The sequence below is a fragment of the Pogona vitticeps genome, chromosome 9 (genome assembly GCF_051106095.1).
Source record: "Pogona vitticeps strain Pit_001003342236 chromosome 9, PviZW2.1, whole genome shotgun sequence".
In the NCBI taxonomy this organism is placed as follows: domain Eukaryota; kingdom Metazoa; phylum Chordata; class Lepidosauria; order Squamata; family Agamidae; genus Pogona; species Pogona vitticeps.
In genome coordinates, this window is record NC_135791.1 from 27,405,695 (window position 1) to 27,428,059 (window position 22,365).

General features: G+C 54.5%; 1 protein-coding gene across 7 annotated transcripts in view; it reads left to right on the plus strand.

The window, feature by feature from the left end:
* Positions 1-22,365, plus strand: part of LOC110075713 (leucine-rich repeat and fibronectin type III domain-containing protein 1-like protein) — a 59,126-nt gene that overhangs the window by 30,761 nt on the left and 6,000 nt on the right. For 2 of the 7 annotated variants that reach the window (XM_020787193.3, XM_072980289.2), the window contains exons 1-2: positions 12,511-12,655; positions 17,512-18,931. In XM_020787193.3, coding sequence (XP_020642852.3) covers positions 12,628-12,655; positions 17,512-18,931 — 1,448 coding nt within the window. In that variant the 5' untranslated portion in view covers positions 12,511-12,627. Of the gene's footprint in view, positions 1-5,390; positions 5,514-12,509; positions 12,656-12,788; positions 12,886-15,856; positions 16,209-17,511; positions 18,932-21,337; positions 22,240-22,365 lie in introns of those variants that run through there. The other 5 variants (XM_072980291.2, XM_072980290.2, XM_020787195.3 and 2 more) reach the window with 5 other exon arrangements.

The window sequence follows — 22,365 nt, forward strand, 5'->3', positions numbered from 1 at the left end:
GAAACAGGATTTTCCTGCTTTATAATAAAAAAAAGTAAAAATAAAAATAAAAGAACAAATAAAAAGAAAAAAGTGGTGGTATTTTAAAGACTAGCTATATTTTTTTTATGTAAGCTTTAGCTCACATTAAATATATATATAAAGTTAGTCTTTAAGGTGCCACCATGTTTTTGTCTTTTTATATGTTCTTTTATGTTATCACTTTTCTTTTCTTTTCTTTTACTTTTTTTTTACCCTAGAATCTTTGCATGGACTAATAATGCTGCCTCTCCTACATCTATACAACCCTGAAAGGATTTTCTTGGCCATTCTAATGGTGGAAGGTGGAACTCTAGGTGCTGTGTTACCTAAAGGAGCTTCTCCAAAGGGCAGATCCTGTGGCCGACGACGTTTAGCGGGTGGCCCTTTGGTCTTTCTCTCCTCCTGCCTTCTTGCACAGCTTCCCTCCTCCCTCCCGCCTTTTCCCTAACAGAGGAAATAATTGCCAAGTTCTGGGAGAGGTCTCAGGGCCCCCCCTCTCGTTGCCCTCTCTCCCTCCCAGTTTAATATCAGCAGCTGCCTCAAAATGGCCTGTGGGAGAAGAAGCAGTGAACGGGATTAATAACCCAACATCCAGCATGAGTTGCAGCAGCAAAATTAGACAGGTTGTTGGGAAAATTCTGTGCAGGAGTGGGAAAGAGGGAGGAAGAGTGTGTCTGTGTGGGGGTGTTGTGGGGGTGTGCAAAGAGGCAGGCTGGCTGGCTCCAGGGAACCCGGATATTCCTGTGTAAGAAGGTCTGATTAGGAGCTTCAAGATGTGGAAGCAATGGGGCCTGCCCAATACCCTGAAGCCAAAAGAGAGTGGGGGGGGCATTCATCCTGGGACTAGGCTGGTAGGCACCCCCTCCAAGCACCCTGTGCAGAGGGCAAGCTGGCCCATGAGTCCTTCCCTCAGACAATGATGCATTATTTAATTTTTCAGCCCCCCCCCACCACCGCCACCCTTTATCCGACCTTCCTTTTGATGGACTCTGGGGGGGGGGTCTGGCCCACCTCCTCCTTGCTTTATCTTCATGACAGTCCAGCCCAGCAAGGTGGAGGAAATGGGAGAGTAACCAGCCCAGGGGGCTCCAGTGAATTTCATGACTGGATGGGCATTTGGACCCAAGACCACCCAGACCCTAGCCCAGTTTTCTAGCCATTGTGCCACACGGGCTCCCACGCTAGCGAGGTAACGGTAGTATGCAAGTCTGGCCGCACTGCCGTAGCCATCTTCGAAGGAGCTGCAGGTGGGAGACTGGGACCCCTTTGGCCTCCCCTGCCAAGCCCTGGGTGAAGTTCCCTCTAACCTTTCGCCCCTTCCTCTGGAGCTGGTGAGCCCCCCGAAGCCTCCCTCCTTGGCGAGCGGTCTGCTATGGGGTCAGGCTGTCGGCCCTTCGGGCTCAGGATGGCTGATGCTGACTGGCTGCCACTCTTCTCCCGGCGGGTTCCCACTCTCTGGCCCCCTTGTGGGGTCCCCGGGGGGGGGGTCTCCCAGCCAAAGATGGTCCGCACCCAACCGTGCTTAGCAGCCGGGTTTGTCCCAGGCTCGAGGCAAGGCGGTTGGGCCCCCACCTGTGCAGCCCACTCAGTCCTCAAGTCCCCCACCCCACCCCCGGTGCTCTCCTCTCGGTGGGGCTTTGGCTGAGCCCCTTTCCTCGAGTCTTCTCTGCAACACTTCCAGACCCCAACGGAACCTTCTAGAGCCCTGGGGCCCGCACCCCCCTCGCCCTGACAGGCAAGTTCTTTTCTTGGTTTGGGTTCTTGACGTCTGAGCACCCAGATCATTTCCTGTGGCAGAGATTAGCCATGGAAGCAGCAGAAGTATACACCTGGGTGGGCTTCTGAGCATATGCAGAGGGCCGTCCCACCTGCAGTTTCACTGCCACACAGCCTGTGTCTGTGTGCATTTCAGATTAGGACCTTTCAAAGCAGAAAGCGTGATTTTCCTTTGAGATTAAACCCTGCTGAGATCCGGGAAGTCCAACGTCTCATTGCTCAAAGAAGGGATTTCTGGCTCCAGGGAGTACCTTGGTAGGCTTTGATGGACTTCAAATGACTCACTGAACTCTAGAACGCCCTTTCTTCTCCTCCTCCTCCTCCTCCTCCTCCTTCTCTTTGTGCTGTGCCCATTCGTGTATGCCACTTCAATGCTTCCCCCTGTTAGTTGCTCCAGTAGGTACGTGGCAAATATGCAAGTCTCTACCTACACATTCTTATATATTAATAATGGCTGGAGTGGGGCCAAGGCTGTTGAGATGGCAGAACGCTGATGTCCAAAACCCACGCAAGGTTTCTAGGCAAATTGGACATCATTACCAGATGCTTAAGTGTCCCTTGTATCTGTACATGGGTGTCCCTATCTAGAAATGTCCTGTCTTTTTTCTTTGCCATTTACAGGACAGACCTGAGCCTGCATCTTGAAGGCACTTCTTTGTGCAGTATTTAATTCACACGTCGGCATGTGAGCATCCACCTCTTTTAAAGAGGCATGCAATTTCAAAAGCAATATAGAAAGTGCTCGGGGCTGGCTGGCAGCTTTTAGAGGAACATAAGTCAGCCACAATGTAAAGGAATAACTCTCCATATTTGAATTGGTTATGGCGAGCGAAAACTGGAGCATCCCTGCCGGCTCTGAAGGGCTCCTCTGCGTTAAAAGGGGTTGCATTATTTCTAGCCTCCTCCCTGGTGCAGGCTCCGGAGAGCCTTGGACGGGGCGAGGGTTGCAGGGGTGGGGGGTGGTGTGGTGTCAGACACCCTGTCTTCAGGGATCCCTCCCTTTGGGGACATGATGGCCTGGACATTTGCCACGGAGAGGCCCAGCATGTCGCCGACATTTTCAAGCAAATCTCTGGCTTTGTCCTGTCTTCCCTGGCTGGGGACCACCGAAGGCCCTCCAGATGTGGCCCAATAGATTTGGGAAGCCCCAGAATGGGCAACGCCAGTCTCCCATCACTAGGCCAGGGGCTTCCAGAGAAGATGTCTGCGGCAGGGTTTCTTCTACTCCTGGCGTGGCACATCTGGGTGGCCCCTCCTTCAGCCACAACTGCAGCTGCCAGGAGATAATATGGCACAAGGCCAGGCAGTCCAGCCCTGGATTTGAGTTAAGGCAGGCGTGTGATCTGGGTGCTTTTCACGTTGATCTCCTTTCTGGTCACCTCCGTCCGTCATGGATGGGCCTTTTTCACAGCCACTGCACAGTTGGTTGTTGAGTCCTCCCTTCCACCATGGTGAGCCCGTCCCACTCCTCTTCTGGGTCAGTCAAAACTGGCCATGGTCACTGTGGTCTTCTTTCCAGGATGGCAACTGTGTCTGGTAATGGTTATTTTAAATATATATGTATCTCTGAGCAACGCTTTTATGATTAGAGCATGAGAGAGAAGGCCCAAAACGAGCTGTATATTTTAGGTTATGAGAACAAGCTTGTGAGTTACACAGAACCACCTCCTGCTTTCTCTTGACCTCTGTGCCACAGACAGGTTTTGGACGGGAAGCTCTCAGGAAAAAAGAAGGGCCACCCCCAGTCTAGCTCTATGAATATCTTTGCTGAGCCAGCTACCCTGGCATAATCCCGAGCTGGAAATGCTGACTGGCCCAAAACCTGCCCAAAACTGGGTTACAGCTGCTGCCCGCGAGATCTTTTGCACTGGAAAGAGAAGGGGAAGGAAGGGAGAAAGAGGGCCGCCCGCCCGTCCGCCCCTCCCCCGTCGCCCAGTGAGGCAGGGCTTCAGGGCCATGGGGTTTATGGGAGCTCTCAGAGGGTGCCTCAGAGGAAGGGCTGGCCTGCGACTACATCTCCCATCCACTCAGCATAACCCACAGAAAGGGTTTGTGGGCTTTGTGGCCGGACATATCCGGAAGGGCACCCGTCTGAAGGAAGTTCTCCCCTAGAGGCGCCCCTCTTGGCCCTCAGCTTCTGCCAGGAACTCAGTATCGGAGGGTGTCCTTCCTCAGCAAGGGGAACTTTGCACATGCTTAGAGGACCTCTGTCCTTGCTCTCTAACAAGGATCTATATAGGATCAGACCCAAGGCCAGAATGCCTATGGAGCTCAGAAAAGTGCGTGTCTCCGGGTGTCTGGATTCCATAACGTGTGTATGAGCGTCTGGTGTAAATTGGCTGAGAAAGGGAGGAGCATCTCCATCTGAGTGTGTGTGTGTGTCTGCCTACGTTCCTTCCGTGTTTCACAAAAGTTACTCTTTTAGACCACCCCCTCCGAGGGGCGTGGCCTGCCTGCTTCTCCTTGCCCCCCCGCCCCCCCCGCCCCGCCCCAATCCCCGCCCGTTGCTGAGACTCTCCCGGCTGGTCCTCCGCGCGGCAGCGGCGGCGGCTCCTTCTTCCGACAGCGAGAGCCCGCCCGCCTCCCGCCTCCCGCCTCCCGCCTGGCCCAGCCCGAGCGCAACGGAAGGGCGGGGAAGGCGCCTGCTAGCAAGCAGCCCCATCCGCGCTCTGGTGCCCGGGACCCGCCGCCACCACCGGGGCGCTCGGCGGGGCTTCCTCCGGGGACCGCCTCCTGCCTCGCGGCCTCCCCGCCGCCGGTCTTCTGCCGCCGCCGCCGGGCCCCCGGCTTCCTCCGCTCGGCTGGCCGGCTGACCCTCCACCGGGAAAGCTGCAGCCGCGCCTCCCGGTTGGCCCTGCTGGCGGAAGAAGACCCTCCGGCCCGGCTCCGAGCGCCCCGCTCCTCCGGAAGCGGGCGGGGGCCGCCCGAATCGCCCCCACCCCCGAGCCCCCTCCCTCTCCCCCCCGCCGCCCGCTGGAGAAAGACCCGGGCCGGGCTCTGCCGCCGCCGCCGCCGCCCCCTGGCCCTCTGCCTGCCTGCCTGCCTGCCTGCCTGCCGGGCGCCGTCGGGCAAGGACGGCCGAGGGGCGTCAGCGGAGGAGCGGGCAGCGCCCAGGACCCCTAGCCCCGCCCGCGCCGCGCGGCCCTGCACCCTCTCCTCCGCGGGAGGGGGCTGCAGAGGAGGGGGCGAGGCGGCGGAGGGCTGAGGCGCCGGACCCCCTTGCTCCCTTTCCCCTCCGCCCGGGGAGGGGGGCTTCGGGCGCTCCACCGGCCCGAGAAGAGCGCGAGAACCGCCGCCGCCGCCGGTCCACCGCGCGGGTCTCCTTCTCTGCCGAGGAGCTGCACCCCCTCCCTCCCTCCGATGCCCGGCCCGGGGGGCAGCATCCGCCCCGCTCCCCCCAGAGCGCTGGCCCGCGGGACTGGCGGCGTCGGCCGAGGCATCCGCAGGATCCCCTCGCGGCGCTGAGTGAGCGGCCCCCTGCCCGGAGGCGGCCCGGCCCGGCCCCGCCTTAGCAAAGACCCCCCTCCCGCCTCTGGCAAGCCGGCGATCCACGCGACCCCCCCCCGCCCGCCCCGCCCCGCCCCATGGTCCCCGGGCCGTGCCCGGGAAGGACTCGGAGGAAGCGGCAGGATGGCCGCCGGCGCGACTGGCCTCAGCGGAGCCGGCGGGCCCCGAAGGGCGTGAAGCGGCCCGGGTCCCCGGAGCAGCGGCAGAAGGTAGGCCAACGGGGAGCGGCGGCGGGCGGGCGGGCGGGCGGGGACCCGGAGGGAGGCCGGCGGCGACTGGGATCGGGGCCGCGGGGGGCCTGGCCGGTCTTGCGCCAGACCGGCCGCCCCTTTGGCCGCGGAGCTCCCTCGTGGGAGCCCCGGGAAAGGCTGGGTCTTTATTTATTTTTTAAAAAACTGATGTAGTCCTTTACGACAAAGGCCGTCGCTAAGGAGGGCAGGAGCGAGAAGGGAGGGTCGCCTCCGGGAAGTTAAGACTGTCCGGAAAATATGGAGCGCAAAAAAAAAAAAAAATGGAAATATTCTGCGTGTGAACATGTGCGGAGTCCCTTTCTTTTGTTCCTGACGTCTGGATTCCAGGAAGGGCTTGATCTTATTTGCGGGGCGGGGGGGGGGGAAGAGAGTTGGCTCTGGAAGATGGAGGGGAAATAAATTGAAAGAGCCACTGAGCATGTGCAGAGTGCTTTCCCTTGTCGGCGTCGTGCAATGAGAGCTAAGCTCCTCCCGGGAGGGTGTGGACTTTTTCCAGGCCACTGGGCTTGGCCCTTTTGGGCAAAGGGGAGCGTGCCGCCCCACCCCCCACCCCACCCCCGGCCGCTCCCTCCTCGGGGCATCGCCAAGAGGTGAGCCTGAACCTCTAAATAATGAAAAGCCCAGCAGAGAGAGAGAGAGAGAGAGAGGGAGAGACCGGCGGCGGCATCCACCCACCCGTCCGTCACGCTGTCCCTCTTTCTGTCATCTTCTCCGAGCCACCATCGAGACGAGTCTGAGCGATCTTCGCCCTTGGTTTGGGCTGAAATGGCCTTAAACGTGCCCAGCTCACTCGTGATCCGTCCTGGAACCGGGGGCGTTGGGGGGCTGAGGCGCCTCCTCGCCCAAAAGGAAGGTAGATGGAGATCTGGAAGAACCCAGCAGACGGTGCCCGAGAGGGGGGGCCCTCTCAGTCGCCCCCCCCCGCCTCCGGAGAGCTCGGCTCCCGGCTCCGGCGCTGTATTGATTAGGATGAGCTGCCCGCTTTCTTCGCGCCCCAGTGCGTTCCCGGTGACTGCGTTCTTCACAAAGGGGAGCAATTAAGATGCTTTAGAGATTTCCCTGCTGCTAAAAAGAGGGATTTTATTATTAACAGGGACACGCTGCTGCCTCGTGGGTTTGTTGCGAGAGGGCTCCTCCTAACCCGCCCTCTGAGCCAGGAGAGCATCTGCGGCACAACAGTTCAAGATGTGGCCTCCCCGTTTCTGTTTCTGTTTTATTTTTTGTGTGACTACCTGCCTTGCTCAGCACCCCGAGGGGAGAAATGGATGGGGCCTCTTGAAACCTCACAGCTCCTCCGGCTTTCCTACCTGGCTTTCCTACTGAGTAAGATTTCCTTGGGGTGGGGCAGGTCTGGCTTCATGGCCATGATCAGAAGAAGCTGCACCTCAAGATCTTTTACGGGGGGGAGCAATGGGGTGCAGTTTTCAGGTGGCTCATGGGCACCACCAAAAGCATGGGCACAGGCTGCTGTGGGGCAAGGTGGGGGAGGTTTCTTCCCCCAGGAAGCTACGTATCTTTCCCTCTGTCCACTCCACACCCCTCTGATACAGATGTGCTGGATGCCAACTTCCATCATCTCCATGCAGCTCAGTTCTTGAGGTGGCATCTATGACATCTCTGCCTGCCCGGGGCACCAGCCTGAGAAAGGTGGCTCGGCACAGGTAGCAGCAGCTGCCCAGAGGACCCGACCCGGACGTCTGCCTGGCAAACCTGCTGATCCTAACCCGACCTGGTTTTCAGATATTCATGCTAAATTTCCAGTTTGGAGACCGGAGGGTTCTATAAGAATATTTCCCCCCTAACCCTTATTCCTTCCTAGTAGTGGGCACAAGCTGAAAATGGGAACATTTTGGGATGGATGCTCTTGGAAAAAATGATTCCTTGGTGCCTTCTTGCCCCCCCCAACCTGTGAAAACCTAATCATTTGTGTTAGGGTGGATGCCCTTTTTTGTCCAACGTTCAGCACCACCACTATGTAAACATTTTGCAGAAAACGACCCCCCCTCCTTTCCCACCCAGTTTTTTTTTTTATTCAGCCCTGAAATGCTACCAGAGGCAGCTCCACCTGATTTTGAGGTAAAGATTTTGAAATGGAGTTCTGCTCCCAGGGTAGGCATTCTTTTTTATTTTTATTCTTTGGACCACTTCACAGCTTTTGCTTCTGCTGTTCCCTTCGGACCCCCATCCTTGTTTGGCCTGCCAACGTGTTCTGTATAAATTCTGTAACAAACAAAATAAACAAGCTCGTCCGCCTGCCCGCCAGCCCAACGGTTTGCAATATTAATGCCTGGTGCAAATTATGTAAATTAATGCCAGTTCGCATAAATAAGTTTGAGCATTATGAATCTGGTTCTTCTTCTAGCAGAAATCAGGAGCCTTAGAGAAGCAGATGCAGCGTGTGCATCTCCGTCTGCCTGGATCAAAGATTTCTCAGGCGGTGGAGCCTCGGTGAGGTTTTGAACAAGGGCAGGGCCTCTGTTTCTCTGGCACTTGAGATGGACGGAGAACGCTGTGTCACCGGCTGCCGGGCAGCCCGGCTGGAGTTAAAGGAGCCTCTGGTGTCCTGAACATGGTCTCCCTGTGAAGGGACCGGGTGCCCAAACTGTTAAGATGGGAAGTCCCGGTCAAGAGTAACCATTTCAAAGATACTATTCATGAGAAAAACGGAAAACAAATGACTATTAAGCTAACTTTGGAGGATTAGGACTGTTTTAATTAGGGTATGATTCCCTCCCACCCGTATTCTCCTTTTGGTCTAGAAGCACAGAGAGCTCTCAGGCTCTGGACTGGCTCAATTTATAATCTGGGAATCTGGCCTCTCCTTTTGGCCCACAGGCTGATTTCATGGCCAAGCCGCAATTTGCTCTTCAAACCTTCGGCCCCTCCAGGGAACTGCTTTGCCCCCTTTATATCTTCAGGTTATCTGAACTGTTTTCCTATTCTTCTCTTCCCACCCTGGAAAAATGCAAAAACCAAACCCAAAGGCCTGTTCATTCATGACAACACCAGCCACAAAATTCCCCGAATCTGCAGGTGGGAAACGTCTTTCTGAGAACTCATGGAGACCCCATGGCCGTTCAGAAGCTTCCATGTTCCTCTCAGGCAGGTAGGAAGGAGGAGCCTGAAGGTCCAAGGATGGGGTCGAGGCCAGAGGGTTTTCCTGAGGCTCAGGCATCCGAGAGGGACCGCCCGGTTTCCAGATACCCCTTTCCCACCTAGCCATGGCTTCCTGGCAAGAGGGAGAGCACGGTGGGCCCCTTGCCTCTGAAAGCACAAGGCGGGTTCCCTCCCCCAGGTGGGACCTTGGGGTGTGTCGAAAAGACTGTCCTGGGCAAAAGAGGGCAGAACCCACCCACCCCCACCACCTGAGAGGCCTTTGAGCCCTTTTGCCTCTCTCTGACAAAAGTGCACACACACACAAAAAATATACATTTCTTCAGTGGAAGATGTTGGAGCACAAGAGGAATCCATGGTCTGGGTCTTTGGGCACCTCTTCCCCCCCCCCAGGCTGATGCAATTAATTCAGTTCCAGGGAGGGGGAAGGAACAAGACTATTTTGGAGCACCCCCCCCTCCACCTTCCCAGCCGCTGGGCCTCCATTCTTCTTTCCTTTCCTCCCTCTCCTTTTCTCATGTTTAATTGCAAGAGTCATCGGAAGGAAATGGCCTGATGGTATTGTTCACTAGGATGATGACAAAGTGGGTGCTGAAATGAATCCCAGTGGGTGGGGGTGGGGAAAAGGTTGGGCACTCTGCTGGCTCAAGGAGGTTTCTCCTGATGACTCCTGATGCAATAAATAAATAAATAACATTCGTTGTTGGGGTTGTGTGGGGTGGTGGTGGTGAGTGTTATAATTCGAGGTGCATCACCTCTTCCCACAAAGCCCCCCCCCCAGCTGGCCTCGGCTTGTCTGCTTCACTTGTGACGTGTTCCACCATCACCACCACCACCGGATCTGTCAGAAAGCTATTTACTCTGCCGGAGGACACTGTGGTCTGGAGTGAGGGAGGGCAGGGTTTTCTCAGGACTCCTCCGCCCACCTGCAGAGGACCCCCTTGCTCAGCACATCACATTTTGACCACAGAGGTTGGGAAATGTCAGCAGTTTCCCCCAGAGCTGAACATGTTCCTCAGCACTTAAGATCTTCTGTGTTTGGTGATTTCCTTGGAGAGCACATCCCAGTGTTTTATTTTATTTTATTTTTTAAAAAAAGAGGGACTCTACACAGTGCTTCTTCCATGGGCCATTAGTCCCATCCTGTTTTCCTAGTTAGAAAAGAGGGCAGGAAAGTAGCTGTGTAGGAGCAAATCTACTTAACCAGAGGAAATTTTGCCTCTCGCTTGAACTGGTATTGAACTTCAGGGGCCTGCAGATCCCCATGCCATCAGCAAAAGGAAAATAGCTCCTAATTACACTCTTCATTTATTAATTAGCTGGTGATGGCTGGAGGTAGCTTGTCATCCACCCCCGGATTTAATTCCCTACCTCGTTGCTCTTAATTGTAACAAACTATGTGGAAGAGCAACAGCAAAGTAATTTTCCCTTCTGGAAGGATCTCTCCCAGCTTTGGGCACCCAGGCTAGACTGGGACCCATTAACCCTCGCACCTCTGGACTAGAGAAGGCGGGCAGGCCCAAAGTAGTACAGCCTCAATTTTAACATTTTTTTGCTTCCAGAGAGAGTTGAGGCTTGGTTTGATTTAGAACCCACTGGTTTCCAGCAGTCCAGGGAGTCCACAAAGCTCTCCTCCAGCACCATATTTCAAACAAATCAATTTTTCCCTGTCAGCTTTATCTTCACTGACCAGCTTTCCCACCCATACAGAGTGACTGGGATCCATGTTTTCAGGGAGCTGTCCAGGGTCCTGAAGAATATCAGACTCACTCACCCACCCCTGCCAATAGTTTTGGTGTTTTGGAGAACTTTTGTGATGTACAGACTGAAAGCTGGAGATTATGTCCAGCAACTCCAAAATGGGAGTCACCCGCTAGCCTCCACTGGACTGAGACCTCGCCTGCTGTCTCTGCCCTCCTCAAGATCTAGTCCTGAAAGACATCTATGCTGCAACTGGATTTAGAAATTGGCCATGGTGGCTGGCCAGGGAAGGACTGGCAGTTGTATCCTCCAAAAGTAACTTTTACCAACTTTGACTTGAAAACCTTTCATTCCCATAGTGTTGAAACATGTGTTTGCACTTTGCACAGGCTCAGAAACCTCCTCCTCCTCTTTGATATCTCAGGGCCTGTGTGCAGTGGACAAGAGAGCCAGAAGCTTCTGGTCTTCAGTCCTAAAATCTTAGGTCACTTTATGAAAGCAAGCCCCCCTTCACCCCCCTCTGCCATGATTTCCACCAACCCCATGAGCCACAAAGGGATCTAACTCCTAATCTGTCTTGCAGGACTATGGCAAGCCTGCCCTGGTAGAATATGGATAGGAAACGGTTTAAGCATTAAAGGAAGCTGCCTATTGACAGGTTCAATTGAGCATCAGCTTTTAATCAGTAGGCTCGGTTGCAGAAAGTTGAGCTGATTAATCTGCCGTGTACAACAGAGAGGGCAATGCGCTTTGCACTTTTAACTTGGGGAAGGAGGTGGGGGGAGAGGGAATATTTTTATCCTCTCCTTCCACCCCAAAATTGCAACAGGGGATCTTTGAAGGCTGAGCCCTCTTCCAAACAATTAGCAGTCGGCTTTGTTTAAATTGACATTGTTTTTTTGAATCAACACTTCCTTACTGAGCTTTTGTCATGCGCCGGAGGATGAAAGATTTGGTGTTATGGTGAAATGGTTTTATCGGTTGACAGCCTTATATCAGGGTGGTTTCATGGGGACCAGGGCCCTGCCTACCTGTTGCTCAAAGAGGTTTGGGGGCAGAAATTAAGCCCCAAATGAAGTTAATCCCAGATGTTGTCTCGTGGGGGGTAGCAGGGAAGGATCAGAATCCTGATGGCAGCTCTGTGGGGGGGGGTCCCCTCCAGGGTCTGGCACTTTCCTGAACTTGGGGTGGTGCCCCCACCATTTCAGCTCTCTTCCTCCAACATCTCCCCTCAGACTGCAGGGATGCTGAGGCCTGCTCAAGGAGCTGGGCTGCTGTGTGTGGGGGGGATGCATTCCTGCCTCCCCACCCCAGAACTCAAGAGAGTCGCTCGCATCTGCTGGGCACAAGTGATGGGCACCTCCCTCCATAGGTGTGCCTTCGGAGATTGATTAGTGCATTGCTCTCTGTGCATGCTCAGAGGCACCGGCTGCAAAGTTCTAAACGGCTGCACTACAAACTCACTCTTTGCATTAAATAGAAATGCTGACCTTCTCAGAACCTTAACAGCTTCCCTCTCCTCTCCTCTTCCTCCTCTTCTTAAATTATGCTTCTGTTTACAAGTTTAAACAGCAGAGAGTCTTGTGGCACTTTCAAGAATAATGGCTTTATTGGGACATAAACCTTTTGGGTGATAGCCCCCTTCACAGTCTAAGAAAAACTGCGTCAAATAAAGCATCTCACTCTGTAGGTGATACTAGACTGGGTTGCCTTGGTTGAAACAGACATAACGTGGCTGCTATCGGCCAAGGAGATTCCAACACGTTGAGGGTTTAAATGGGGGGGGGGAGAGGCTGACAGGATTTCCACTCACCCAGCATGCACCCTCTTTGAAATTAAGGCAAGAAGAGTAAATTAGGTGGCCGTTGACACCAGGGTACAGTCCTCTCAATGTGCATAGTTTGGAGCAGACACCCAGCGTTTGCTTTCTGAGGAAAAGAGGCAGGTTCTGTTACTGTGTGTGCGCGTGAATATGGACGAAGGCATTCCCACCACAGCGCTGCAACAGCCACCACCTGCTCTCTCCTCCTCAGTCACAGACTGCGCTCTGTTGCTCAACAAGGCCTTTGCTCCTGCGGTGTTTGCCTTGGCTTGTTTGGAAAGCCCCTTGTCCTTGGTCCCCCCCCCCCCAGGGGTTGTGTTTGTCCTGGGGCCTCATCTGTTCCTCTCCTCGTGCCCTCCTTTCTTCTTGGTGGTTCTCCATCATCAGTAGTGGCGGAGGTGGGAGAGGAGGCTGACAGCCACGGAGGAAGCAGCCATGCTGTGTTGGCCGTCAGGAGGAGCAGGTGACTCAGCCACGCTCTGGTGGAAGGAGCAGGAGAGGGAGGGGGTGGGGAAGGGGAGCGTGTCAGCCACAGTGGAGCATTGTGTGCCTCCATGTGTGTGTGTGTGTGCTCGTGTGTGTGTGTGTGTGAGTGCGGGGGGGGAGGAATGGTTGGTTGAATCCCTCAACAAATCCTTCTCTTCTGAAATCTTTGGTCTCCAGTCCTCATTTCCAGCTGAATTGAAAACTAAGGTACATCTCTGTTTGCTCACATGGACGCCTTCCTTATTTATGTTCCTCTCTTCTAGTCCCACTGCCTTGAATTGTGAATTACGCTGGGGAAGGGGGTGGTACTTACGTCCTCTGATAGTAATGATGGGCCATCAAGGCAATTCGGACTCCTGGGGACCCTTTGCAGGGTTTTCTAGGTATGAGAGTATTCAGAAGTAGTTTCCTGTTCTCTTTCTTCTAGGGGGTGCCCTGGGGGATGACTGTGCAGCTTGCCCAAGGCCACCCAGGCTGGCTCTCCTCCCTAGAGACACAGCAGTGGGGAATCGAACTCACCACTTCTAGATCCACAGTCAGAAACCTAAACCACTGAGCTACCCATATGTTGCTAGAGAACAAGCATAGCCCACTTCAGTTATATGGAAAAGTCCCAGGAAGTGACCCTCAAACCCCCATTCGCCCCCCCTCCAAGGAATGACTGGTGAGGGGTGGCAGCCAAAGGGGAAGGAGGATGGGGGCACACAAAACAATTGGGCCTGAAGTTCTGCCTGTCAGGAAAGAAGCCTTATGAGAAGTCATTTCAGCATTTCAGGATGAGGTTAAAATCGGTGTAAGTCAACTCACGGGTCCAAACTGTCGTGGGAAAGGTTGCTCTGCCTTCTGTGGAGTCCCGGAGGCCCACCATCTCCTGCCTTTCCCTCCATGGCTGCTTCAAGAGGAGAAATGACAAGAGATTTAGTTCTTAACTCTTCTGTGAAATGTGTTTGTGTGTGTGTGTGTAACTATATACATTTGCAGCCGACCTGCCCTGTCCTTCCATCTCATGCCCATGAGAGGCAGTTTTGATCATTTGAGGAGGTGCTGATGGTCCACCCCAACCACAGTGAGCTTCATGACCAAGCTAGGACTCAGCTGAAGCCCCCATGGCCTTTCTGAGGTGGGGCCTTTCGTAACCCCACAAGAGGTCCCCATTTTAAGGGTTGGCTGTGGAGCCTGAATGGAGAGGAAGGAAGGAAGAACGGAGCAGGAGCCTGTGGGCCAAGAAAAGGAGCCCAGAGCGGTCTGTGCAACTTAGACATGGCGGTGGAAGGTGAGGGGAAAGGGAAGAGTCTGACTTGCTTTGGAGAACTGAAGGCCAACATTTGATCTTTGGTGATCTGAGCTTAATTTAGTGGCTGCAAGGTATTTACTGAATTCCGCCCCCATGTGTTTGTTCGCTCAGGATTCGGTCATGAAAAATTCATCTTGCTTGATGTGTGTTGGTGTGCTGCTTGTTATTCCGGGCCCCTGTGGTCTTTGTTGTCATCGTTGACGCTCGCGGTTGCTGGGGGGGGGGACGACTGTTCTCGCGCCAAGTCAGGGCCTGGGGTGCGTGGCCTCTGGGGCCTGCCGACAACCCACAGCTCTGGCGTCAGCGGAAGGGTGCTGGCGGCAAAGGGGGCAGAACTTTGGAAGCCTTACAATCCTGGACTCCCACCCCCCAAACCCCCCCCCCTGCCAGCTGGGCTTCCATGCTCTGGGACACATGGCGGTAAGGGAACGGGAAATCTTTGTGGAGAGAGTGAGGGGAGTCTGGCCACCTTTTGCAGAATCCAGGGACGTCCTCTGGTGGCATCTCTCTGCTGTGCCACCTGAGCTGCCTCCCCCCCCCCCCCCCCGTCTTCTGTGGATCAGCCTGGAAGGGCATGGTGTCCCTTCACCCCTTGGATGGGATGTGCAACTGCTCACCCAGCAAGGATGAAGCCCTGCTGGGATTGGGCATGCTCTGATTTCCATTGGGGTTATTTATATTCCTGTTTGTGAAGTCAGAGCCAGTTTGAGATAATCTGTATTTGTTATTGAAGAGAATGAGAAAGGAGAGGGAAAGAGACAAATGAAGTAGGCAATTAAAGCACAGAACACGTATATTTGCAGGGAAAATACTGGGTTTTGCCAATTTGCTTCCTCCCTCGGATCAGCTCCAGAAAATAAGGAATGAAATTGAAATCAATGAAGGCTGCAGCCCGAGAAACGTCTGGAGCCAGGATCCACGAGGAATTGTGACGTCAGTGTTAGGGGCCTTGCTGGTGCCTCTGTGGGCGACGAGCTAGAGCCGTCCTCGGGGGTGTTCCTCTGTTGCATGGCCACTACTCGGCCACTCTCACCCCTGGCCTGAAGTGGCCAGGGGAGGGCAGCCCTGGCTCCAGGAGGGGTGGTCAAGGAAGGTCCTTTGCCCAGGTTTTTGGCTAAAAACTCAAGGTGCTGAAGCAGCAGGAAGGTGCAGGGGAACTTCTGTGCTGCCAGGGTCCAACTGCTATCCTCCAGCTCAGGAGATCTGGGTTCAAATCCACATGTGGCCACGAAATGCCATGGGCCACTTCAACCTCCTCCTGTAGTCCTCTCTGAAGCTCACCTACTCTGCAGGGCTGTTGTGATGATGGCAAAGGGGGAAGGAAGAGAGCCAGATGCAGCCCCTGGCCCTCCTTGGAGGAAAGGCAGGGTTCGGGTTGCCATGAGGGCTGAGGACGGTACCTGAAGCCTCAGGAAATGCCTGTTTCCCCAGGGACGAGGCAGAGGTCAGGGTGAGCAGCGCTCAAGGAGAAGAAGTTGGGTTTTCTTGGTTTGGGTGCCCATTTCCTCCTTGCTCCCAGCTGGCACCAGTCTTAGCCAAAAAAGGGAAAAAAAGTTTGCACCTTTGTTGTGAACCCAGTATGCGTTGAGGAGGCCAATAAAAAGGAAATGGCAGTAAAGAGTAAATGGATAAATAAGTGACTTGGAGATGCCTGGATGGGATGGGAAGACCAGGCTTCACCGTTCCCCCCCCCCCAAGTACCTGGAACAACAACAACAAAACCAGTCCCCCCCCCCCCCCGCAGCATCACAAGCCACCTCTGCAAAGTATCCCGATGGTGGTTTGGCCCCAAACAGGCAATTAGGAGCCATTATCTTTACAAAAGACCTCTCCCTTCCATTTTTGATGGGCTGATCCAGCAGCTGGCATTTTTAGGTTCTCTTTCTTGGGGTGGGGCTGGCATTGGGGACATCAGAGGGTGGGGGGAGAAGGCCTCTGCCCCTCCCCATTTCATCAGCTCTGCCATACAGTGGAAAACTGAGTTAGGTGTGAAAGCAGAGTGATTGTGGGAAAAGGAAAGCAGGAAGGTGCGAGGGGGTGATCTCATTGCAAGGAGAGTCAGCTGTGAGGCTGCGGGTTGCCTGAAGGATCCGTGACGGGGCCGTGCCGGAGAAGGAACACGGAGCGGACACACCTGTGGGCTTGTTTTGGTCTCCCCTCGTTTCCTCCAACCACCTGCATCTTTTTGCTGGCTGGCTTAACGGCATTGTCAAAATGTCAGGATGCTTTAGCGAAGGTGAGAAGTAAATAATGAAAAATTGCCTCTTTCTGAGAGAAAAATTTGTGCTTCAGGAAAAAAAAAGGGAACAGGAGAGGAGAGGAGAGGAGAGGAGGGGGGGCTTTAAAGGAGGACACTCAAGAGGGGTTTATAAAACTACAGTTGAAGCCGAGAAAGGATCCTGCCTTCCTCCTCTCAAATGGCAAGAATGGAAGGCTGCCCTCTGAATGGGATGGGAGAGAGGGTTGAGCACATAATTAACGTATCGCGTTCCATTTTGACAAGATGCATCCATGCCTCCCAGAGCCTAGGATGGCCTTGGGAAAGGCTCTCACACTGACTGAATCATGGCGCAGGAGAAATCCACCTCTGATCAGCAGGCATAATATTCCCTGAACTGAGGTGGCGGGGGGGGGGCTGGTTCTCTGGCCGCTGGAGAAGGACCATCTCTCAGGTCTAAAGAAGATGTGTGCTTTGCAGGCGGAAGGCCTCTGTGCTTCAGTCTCTCCAAGCATCTCCTGATACGGCTCCTGATACGGCCCACAGCCGGGCCCTGAACAGTGGGGGCGGGAAGCATGGAGGCCTTGGGGCTCAGCTGCATTTTCTGTGGCATCTCGAGTTTCTCCTTCCCCAGCCAAGAATGTTTTTCAAGCCCTCTTTTCATCCAAAGGGGAGTGAAGCTAACCCCCCCCCCCACCCAACTTCCACCATCAGACAGAGCCTGTTTTATTCAGGTGGCGTTTGGGCAACTGCCTGGCTGCCAAAGAAGGGTGGCTTTTCTTATTGGTGTCTGTGTGTGTCCGTGTCCTTTTTTTGCACTGAATGGCTTTTGATCCTGTACTTTCAAGACGGCCCTCTGCTTAATTGTCTTTTAACACTCCCATAACTTATTGGGATTTAGTGTACATGATTTTTTTGAAAACCAGGTTGTGAATCACTTGGAGACCCAGAACTGGGAGAAAAGTGGTGTATTAAATAAATAAAGAGATGATGAATCATGCTTTTGTGAGGGACGGTTCTCCGCTAAGCCACAGAATCCCCCTCACCAGCCATTTCAATGGAAAATCTGTTTTCTGCAGGAGGCTTGGAGTGTTGGGTTTCAGAGAACGGGGAGGCGGCCTTCTGGTCATTTCTGGGACCAGGCGGGGAACTGGCGAGGGGTCTTTGGGTGTTTCTGGAGTCCATGGGGTGCCTTGTCGCTTAGGGTGGTCAGGCTGGCTGTATCCTGTTCCCTGACCCTTTTTTAGGGCCACAGGCTGAGACCGGCAAACCCTGACCTCAGCTCCCTCGACTCACGCCTCGGTGTTCTCTTCCTCGGCAGGGCCTCCCACCGGCGTCGTCGCCACCACCATGGAGCGCCTCCTGCTGTGTCTCCTGGCGCTGCTCGGCAGCCTGGCGGCCCGGGCTCAGGTGTGCCCCAAGCGCTGCATGTGCCAGAACCTCTCGCCCTCCTTGGCCATCCTGTGCACCAAGACGGGCCTCCTCTTCGTGCCCACGGTGATCGACCGCCGGACGGTGGAGCTGCGGCTGACGGACAACTTCATCACGGTCATCCGCCGGAAGGACTTCTCCAACATGACCAGCCTGGTGCACCTCACCCTCTCTCGCAACACCATCAGCCAGATCCTGCCGTACGCCTTCGCCGACCTGCGGGGCCTGCGGGCTCTGCACCTGGACAACAACCGCCTCCTCCTGATCGGCGGCGACCAGCTCAAGGGGCTGCCCAACCTGCGCCACCTCATCCTCAGCAACAACCAGCTGCACGACATCTCCCCGGGGGCTTTCGATGACTTTGCCAGCACCCTGGAGGACCTGGACCTCTCCTACAACAACCTGGCCCAGGTCCCGTGGGAGACGATACGGCGCCTGAACAACGTCAACTCCCTCAACCTCGACCACAACCTGATCGATTTTGTCCCTGAGGGGGTCTTCACCAACCTCCTGAAGCTGGCCCGCCTGGACATGACTTCCAACAAGCTGAAGAAGATCCCCCCGGACCCTCTCTTCCTCCGCATCCCCGTCTACGCCAAGTCCAAGGGCTCCCCGCTCTCCTCCCTGGTGCTGAGCTTCGGGGGGAACCCCCTGCACTGCAACTGCGAACTCCTGTGGCTACGGAGACTCACCCGGGAGGACGACCTGGAGACCTGTGCCTCGCCGCCGGACCTCCTGGGGAAATACTTCTGGACCATCCCGGAAGAGGAGTTTATCTGTGAGACCCCCTTCATCACCCGCCACACAGGGCGCTTAGTGGTGACCGAGGGGGAAGGAGCGGTCCTCCGTTGCCGTGGGGTCGGCGACCCGGAGCCCACGATCCACTGGGTGTCTCGGGAGGGCAAGGTGGTGGCCAACACGTCGCGCACCATCTCCTACGACAACGGCACCCTGGAGATCCTGATTGCCACCGTCCAGGACACGGGGAACTTCACATGCATCGCCTCCAACGCTGCTGGGGAGGCCACCACCTCCATCGAGCTGGTGGTCCACCCGCTGCCCCACCTCTCCAACGGCACGGATCCCAAGGACCCCGAGGCCGTGGGGCCGTCAGACATCCTGACCTCAGCCAAAGCCGCCCTCCCGGCCGGCGCCAACGAAACGGGGGGCTCTCAGGACAAAGGGGTGGTGGTCTCGGAGGTGACCTCCTCCTCGGCCCTGATCCACTGGTACCCACCCTGGCACGTCCCTGGCATTCGGATGTACCAGGTCCAGTACAACAGCTCCTCGGACGACATCTTGGTGTACAGGTGAGTCTCTACGGGGCCAGAAAGAGATGCTCTGGGCAGTTTCACAGGGGCTTTCGCAGTTCCGTGGCAGATGCCAGGTCCCAGCCTGAGGGCCGCGCAAGTTTCCATGTTCACCTTAGGAGCCGAAAGGGCCAGTATTTCTTTTTTTAACAGGCACCGTGGAACTTGCCCTTTCTTGACAGCATTAGTCTGTCCCATTGGCTCTTTTCCAGGCCTAGGAAATGTTCCTTTCTTTGGGCTCTTCTTGCCACAGTAGGATTTTGGGAACTGTAGTCCAAAATCTATGGACTCCCCGCCCTTGCTCTTTCCCCAGGTTGTCTCCCTACAGTTAATCTCCAGCTTGGCTAAGATAATGGGCAGCCCCCCTCCCTCCCTTCACTTCCGCTGCCAGCTGGGCAGGGTCGCTCTCTGGGTTTGCCACTTCCTGCTGGACCTGCCCACGTCTCCACCAGCTCACAGGGGTCAGGGCGGGACCCCTGACCTGGCTCTGCTCGGTGTCCCCCACCCTCAGTGTCCTTGGTTGCTCTTTCCCTCTCAGCCAGCCGTGGGCTGTCCTTGATCGCACTTGGTGGGGGGGGGGGATGGCCACTGCCTTAGTTGGCTGATCAGGGCCCTCCCATCTGGGGCCACCCCTGCAGTTCCCCAAGAAGCAGGCCTCCTCCACACACACACACACACTTTTTGCCCTGGGATTTCCCCTTGATTCTTTCAACCGTGCCTATGAGAACCAACAATGCTGTGGATGATTCGCACCGGGGCGCTTTGAAGTGGGCCTGAGATACAGCTGCAGTTTGGGGGTTTACCTTCTTATCCCCCCACCCTCTTCCCCAGAGACTCCGGGGGGGGGGGTGATCAATAAGCTGCTGGCATGGCAGAATCACCGTGGGATCAGTGGGGACGTTGAGGGTCCTTTCCATCTCGGACACAGCATTTTTGCCATGTCGGTGGTCTTCTCTTGGCTGGAAGGGCAGGGCAGGAGCGGGTGCCGGAGAATCAGCTGAGGCCAAAGGGCTCTCGGCCATTTACGCCGGGGACCTTAGTAAGCCCAGCCGGCAGTCTCTCAACTTGAGGAAGAGGCACCTTGAAGAGGAATTTTCCCGCCCCATCAGCTTCTTTTGCCTCAAGGCAAGAACACGACAAGGAGAGCTGTTTTGTTCTGGTTAAGATCTCTTATCTTGTGCAAACCTCTGTGGAAACCTAGGCAAACACACACACACACACACACACACACACACATACTGAGAACAAGCTCAAAAAAAATGGCTGCTTGGTTAGGAGAGAGACCAACACACACACACACAGAGACACACACCCCAAATCCGTGCTTCTAATCCATCAAAGTCCCTGCAAAGAAGCAGCCGCCTCGGCGGGCCTTTGTCACCAGCTGCCTCCTTGGCATTAAAGCAGTTCTTGCATTTGAGCCCTCTTGTGCACAGTTTGGGGGAGAGGGAGAACGGGGGGGGGGAGGGAGATGAGGTCAGTCCTTCTCATTCTTCTTTTAGTTTCTTGTCCAGAATGCAACCAAATGTCTTACCTTCTTTTGGAGGTGGTGGTTTGGGCAGCGGGGGGGGGGGGGGAAGGAGACTAGCAGAGCAGTTGCTCATCCTGACCTGTGAGGATGAGAACTTTTCCACCCTCTAAAGGAGGACGTGTCTCCCTCAACCCAAGAGGGGAAAGGAGGTGCTGGTTTGTATTACAAGGCTGATATGGCTCCAGGTGCACAGAGGCACACCGGCAGGTGGCTTTTAGAATGCCAGCAGAACCGCATCTTACCGGCGTGGGCAAGGACGGTGACCGAGTGACCGGCTGGGTGCTGCTGACAGTGGACGATGGGCTAGGGCAGGATCCCAGGTCCCCTTCCTTCTGGGTCCTTGATCCGTGACGTGGACTGGAGGGAAGTCCGGATTGGCCCCTGACAGCCCTTCTCATGGGGAATTGCCCTCCCTAAAAGCAGGGATAGGTGGCCACCCTCACTGGGAGTCTGTCAAGATTCTGTGGGAGCCCCTGGGATGTGGCAGGACGTGGCTGTTTCTGGAGAGTCTCGGCTTAGGGCACTTTCCATTAAAATCAGGTCTCAGTCCCTTTGAGTAACCAAGACAGGCTGGTGAGAGAGAGAGAGGGAGACAAGGGGAGGGGAGGGGGTTGGCCTATAGGGTCAGAGGACCTGGCACTCAGCCTTGCGCTTACTTCCTCCCTCCCTCCCTTGAGAAGCACAATAAAGGATCTCAAGCATTGGGGGGGGGGCGGCAGTCATGGCCGTTCTGTTCTTGAATCACACAATTTTAGGGAAGTTGCTGTGGCCAACCTGATCGAGCTGCTAAATCTAGGTTACCTTAGTGCAGAATTTTGACCGATTTTTCCTTTCTTTCTTTTTAAAAACCTGCCGAGTTACCTACACAACACTAGTAAGGATTCGGCGAGAGGCCAGCTTTTCCCATTTTAGGGCCCTCCTGAAGAACTGGACTACATCTCCCAGCATCCTCGGCCAGCATCATGGGCAATTACCATGGCAGTCAATTTATGGGAGTCTTACCTCCAGGGCATCTGGAAGGGGCCAAGTTGGCAGAAGCTGCCCGGGCATGCCACACGTTCCCGGGAACTCACTCTCTAGCCAGAAACATTTTTTAAAAATACAGTAAATAAATTCCTGTGCTCTGGCTTTATCATTGTGATTCTACGCTGTCTGAGTTGTTTCCTTATTTTTGTCAACATATTCAAGGTGTCTCACACAGCGATGAAGTTAAAAACAACTGCATTGTATGAATAAACATTAAAGAGTAATCACCATAACTTGAAAAAAAACTGTACTAAGAAAAACTAAAATGGCAGAGAAAAGCGTAGAGAAAATTGCAAGAACAGCCTCACAATCAGTACGGAGCATAAACATTGGCTCTCCCTTTCCAAAGAAAAAAGAAAAAAAAAAGAATGAAGGGATGAATAAATAATCCAAGCCTCAGTAGAAGCAGGATTTTGCCTCTTGCATTCTCAGAAATGGAACAGATCCATTCATCGTGTTTAAGTTTGTTTTAGTCTTATGTAGAACTGTTTCAAATTGATGAAATTGTTTTACAGACATTGTAAAGTTACTTTTGCTGACTGTGCTTCCCTGCTGGACTTGGGACAAGGCTAGGATGATTTTCTTTTTAAAACAACAACAGATAAATAATGCATAAATGATAAAACAGGAGTTTAAACCTCCAGCGTAAAACAAGAATGAAAGCGACAAGGGTTTTAGATGCAGGAGAAAGGAGCCGTATGGATAGAGATGAGCTGATCAAGAAATGAGAGAATAAAACCTTTTTGCCCCCATGCATTCTGTTGTGTCTCTGCCTGGGGAGCCACACACATACACACACGCACACACCCTCCCCGCAAGGCCCCCAGTGACCCAAATAAAGGCCGCAGTTCTCGGGGGGGGGGACATCTGGGGACTC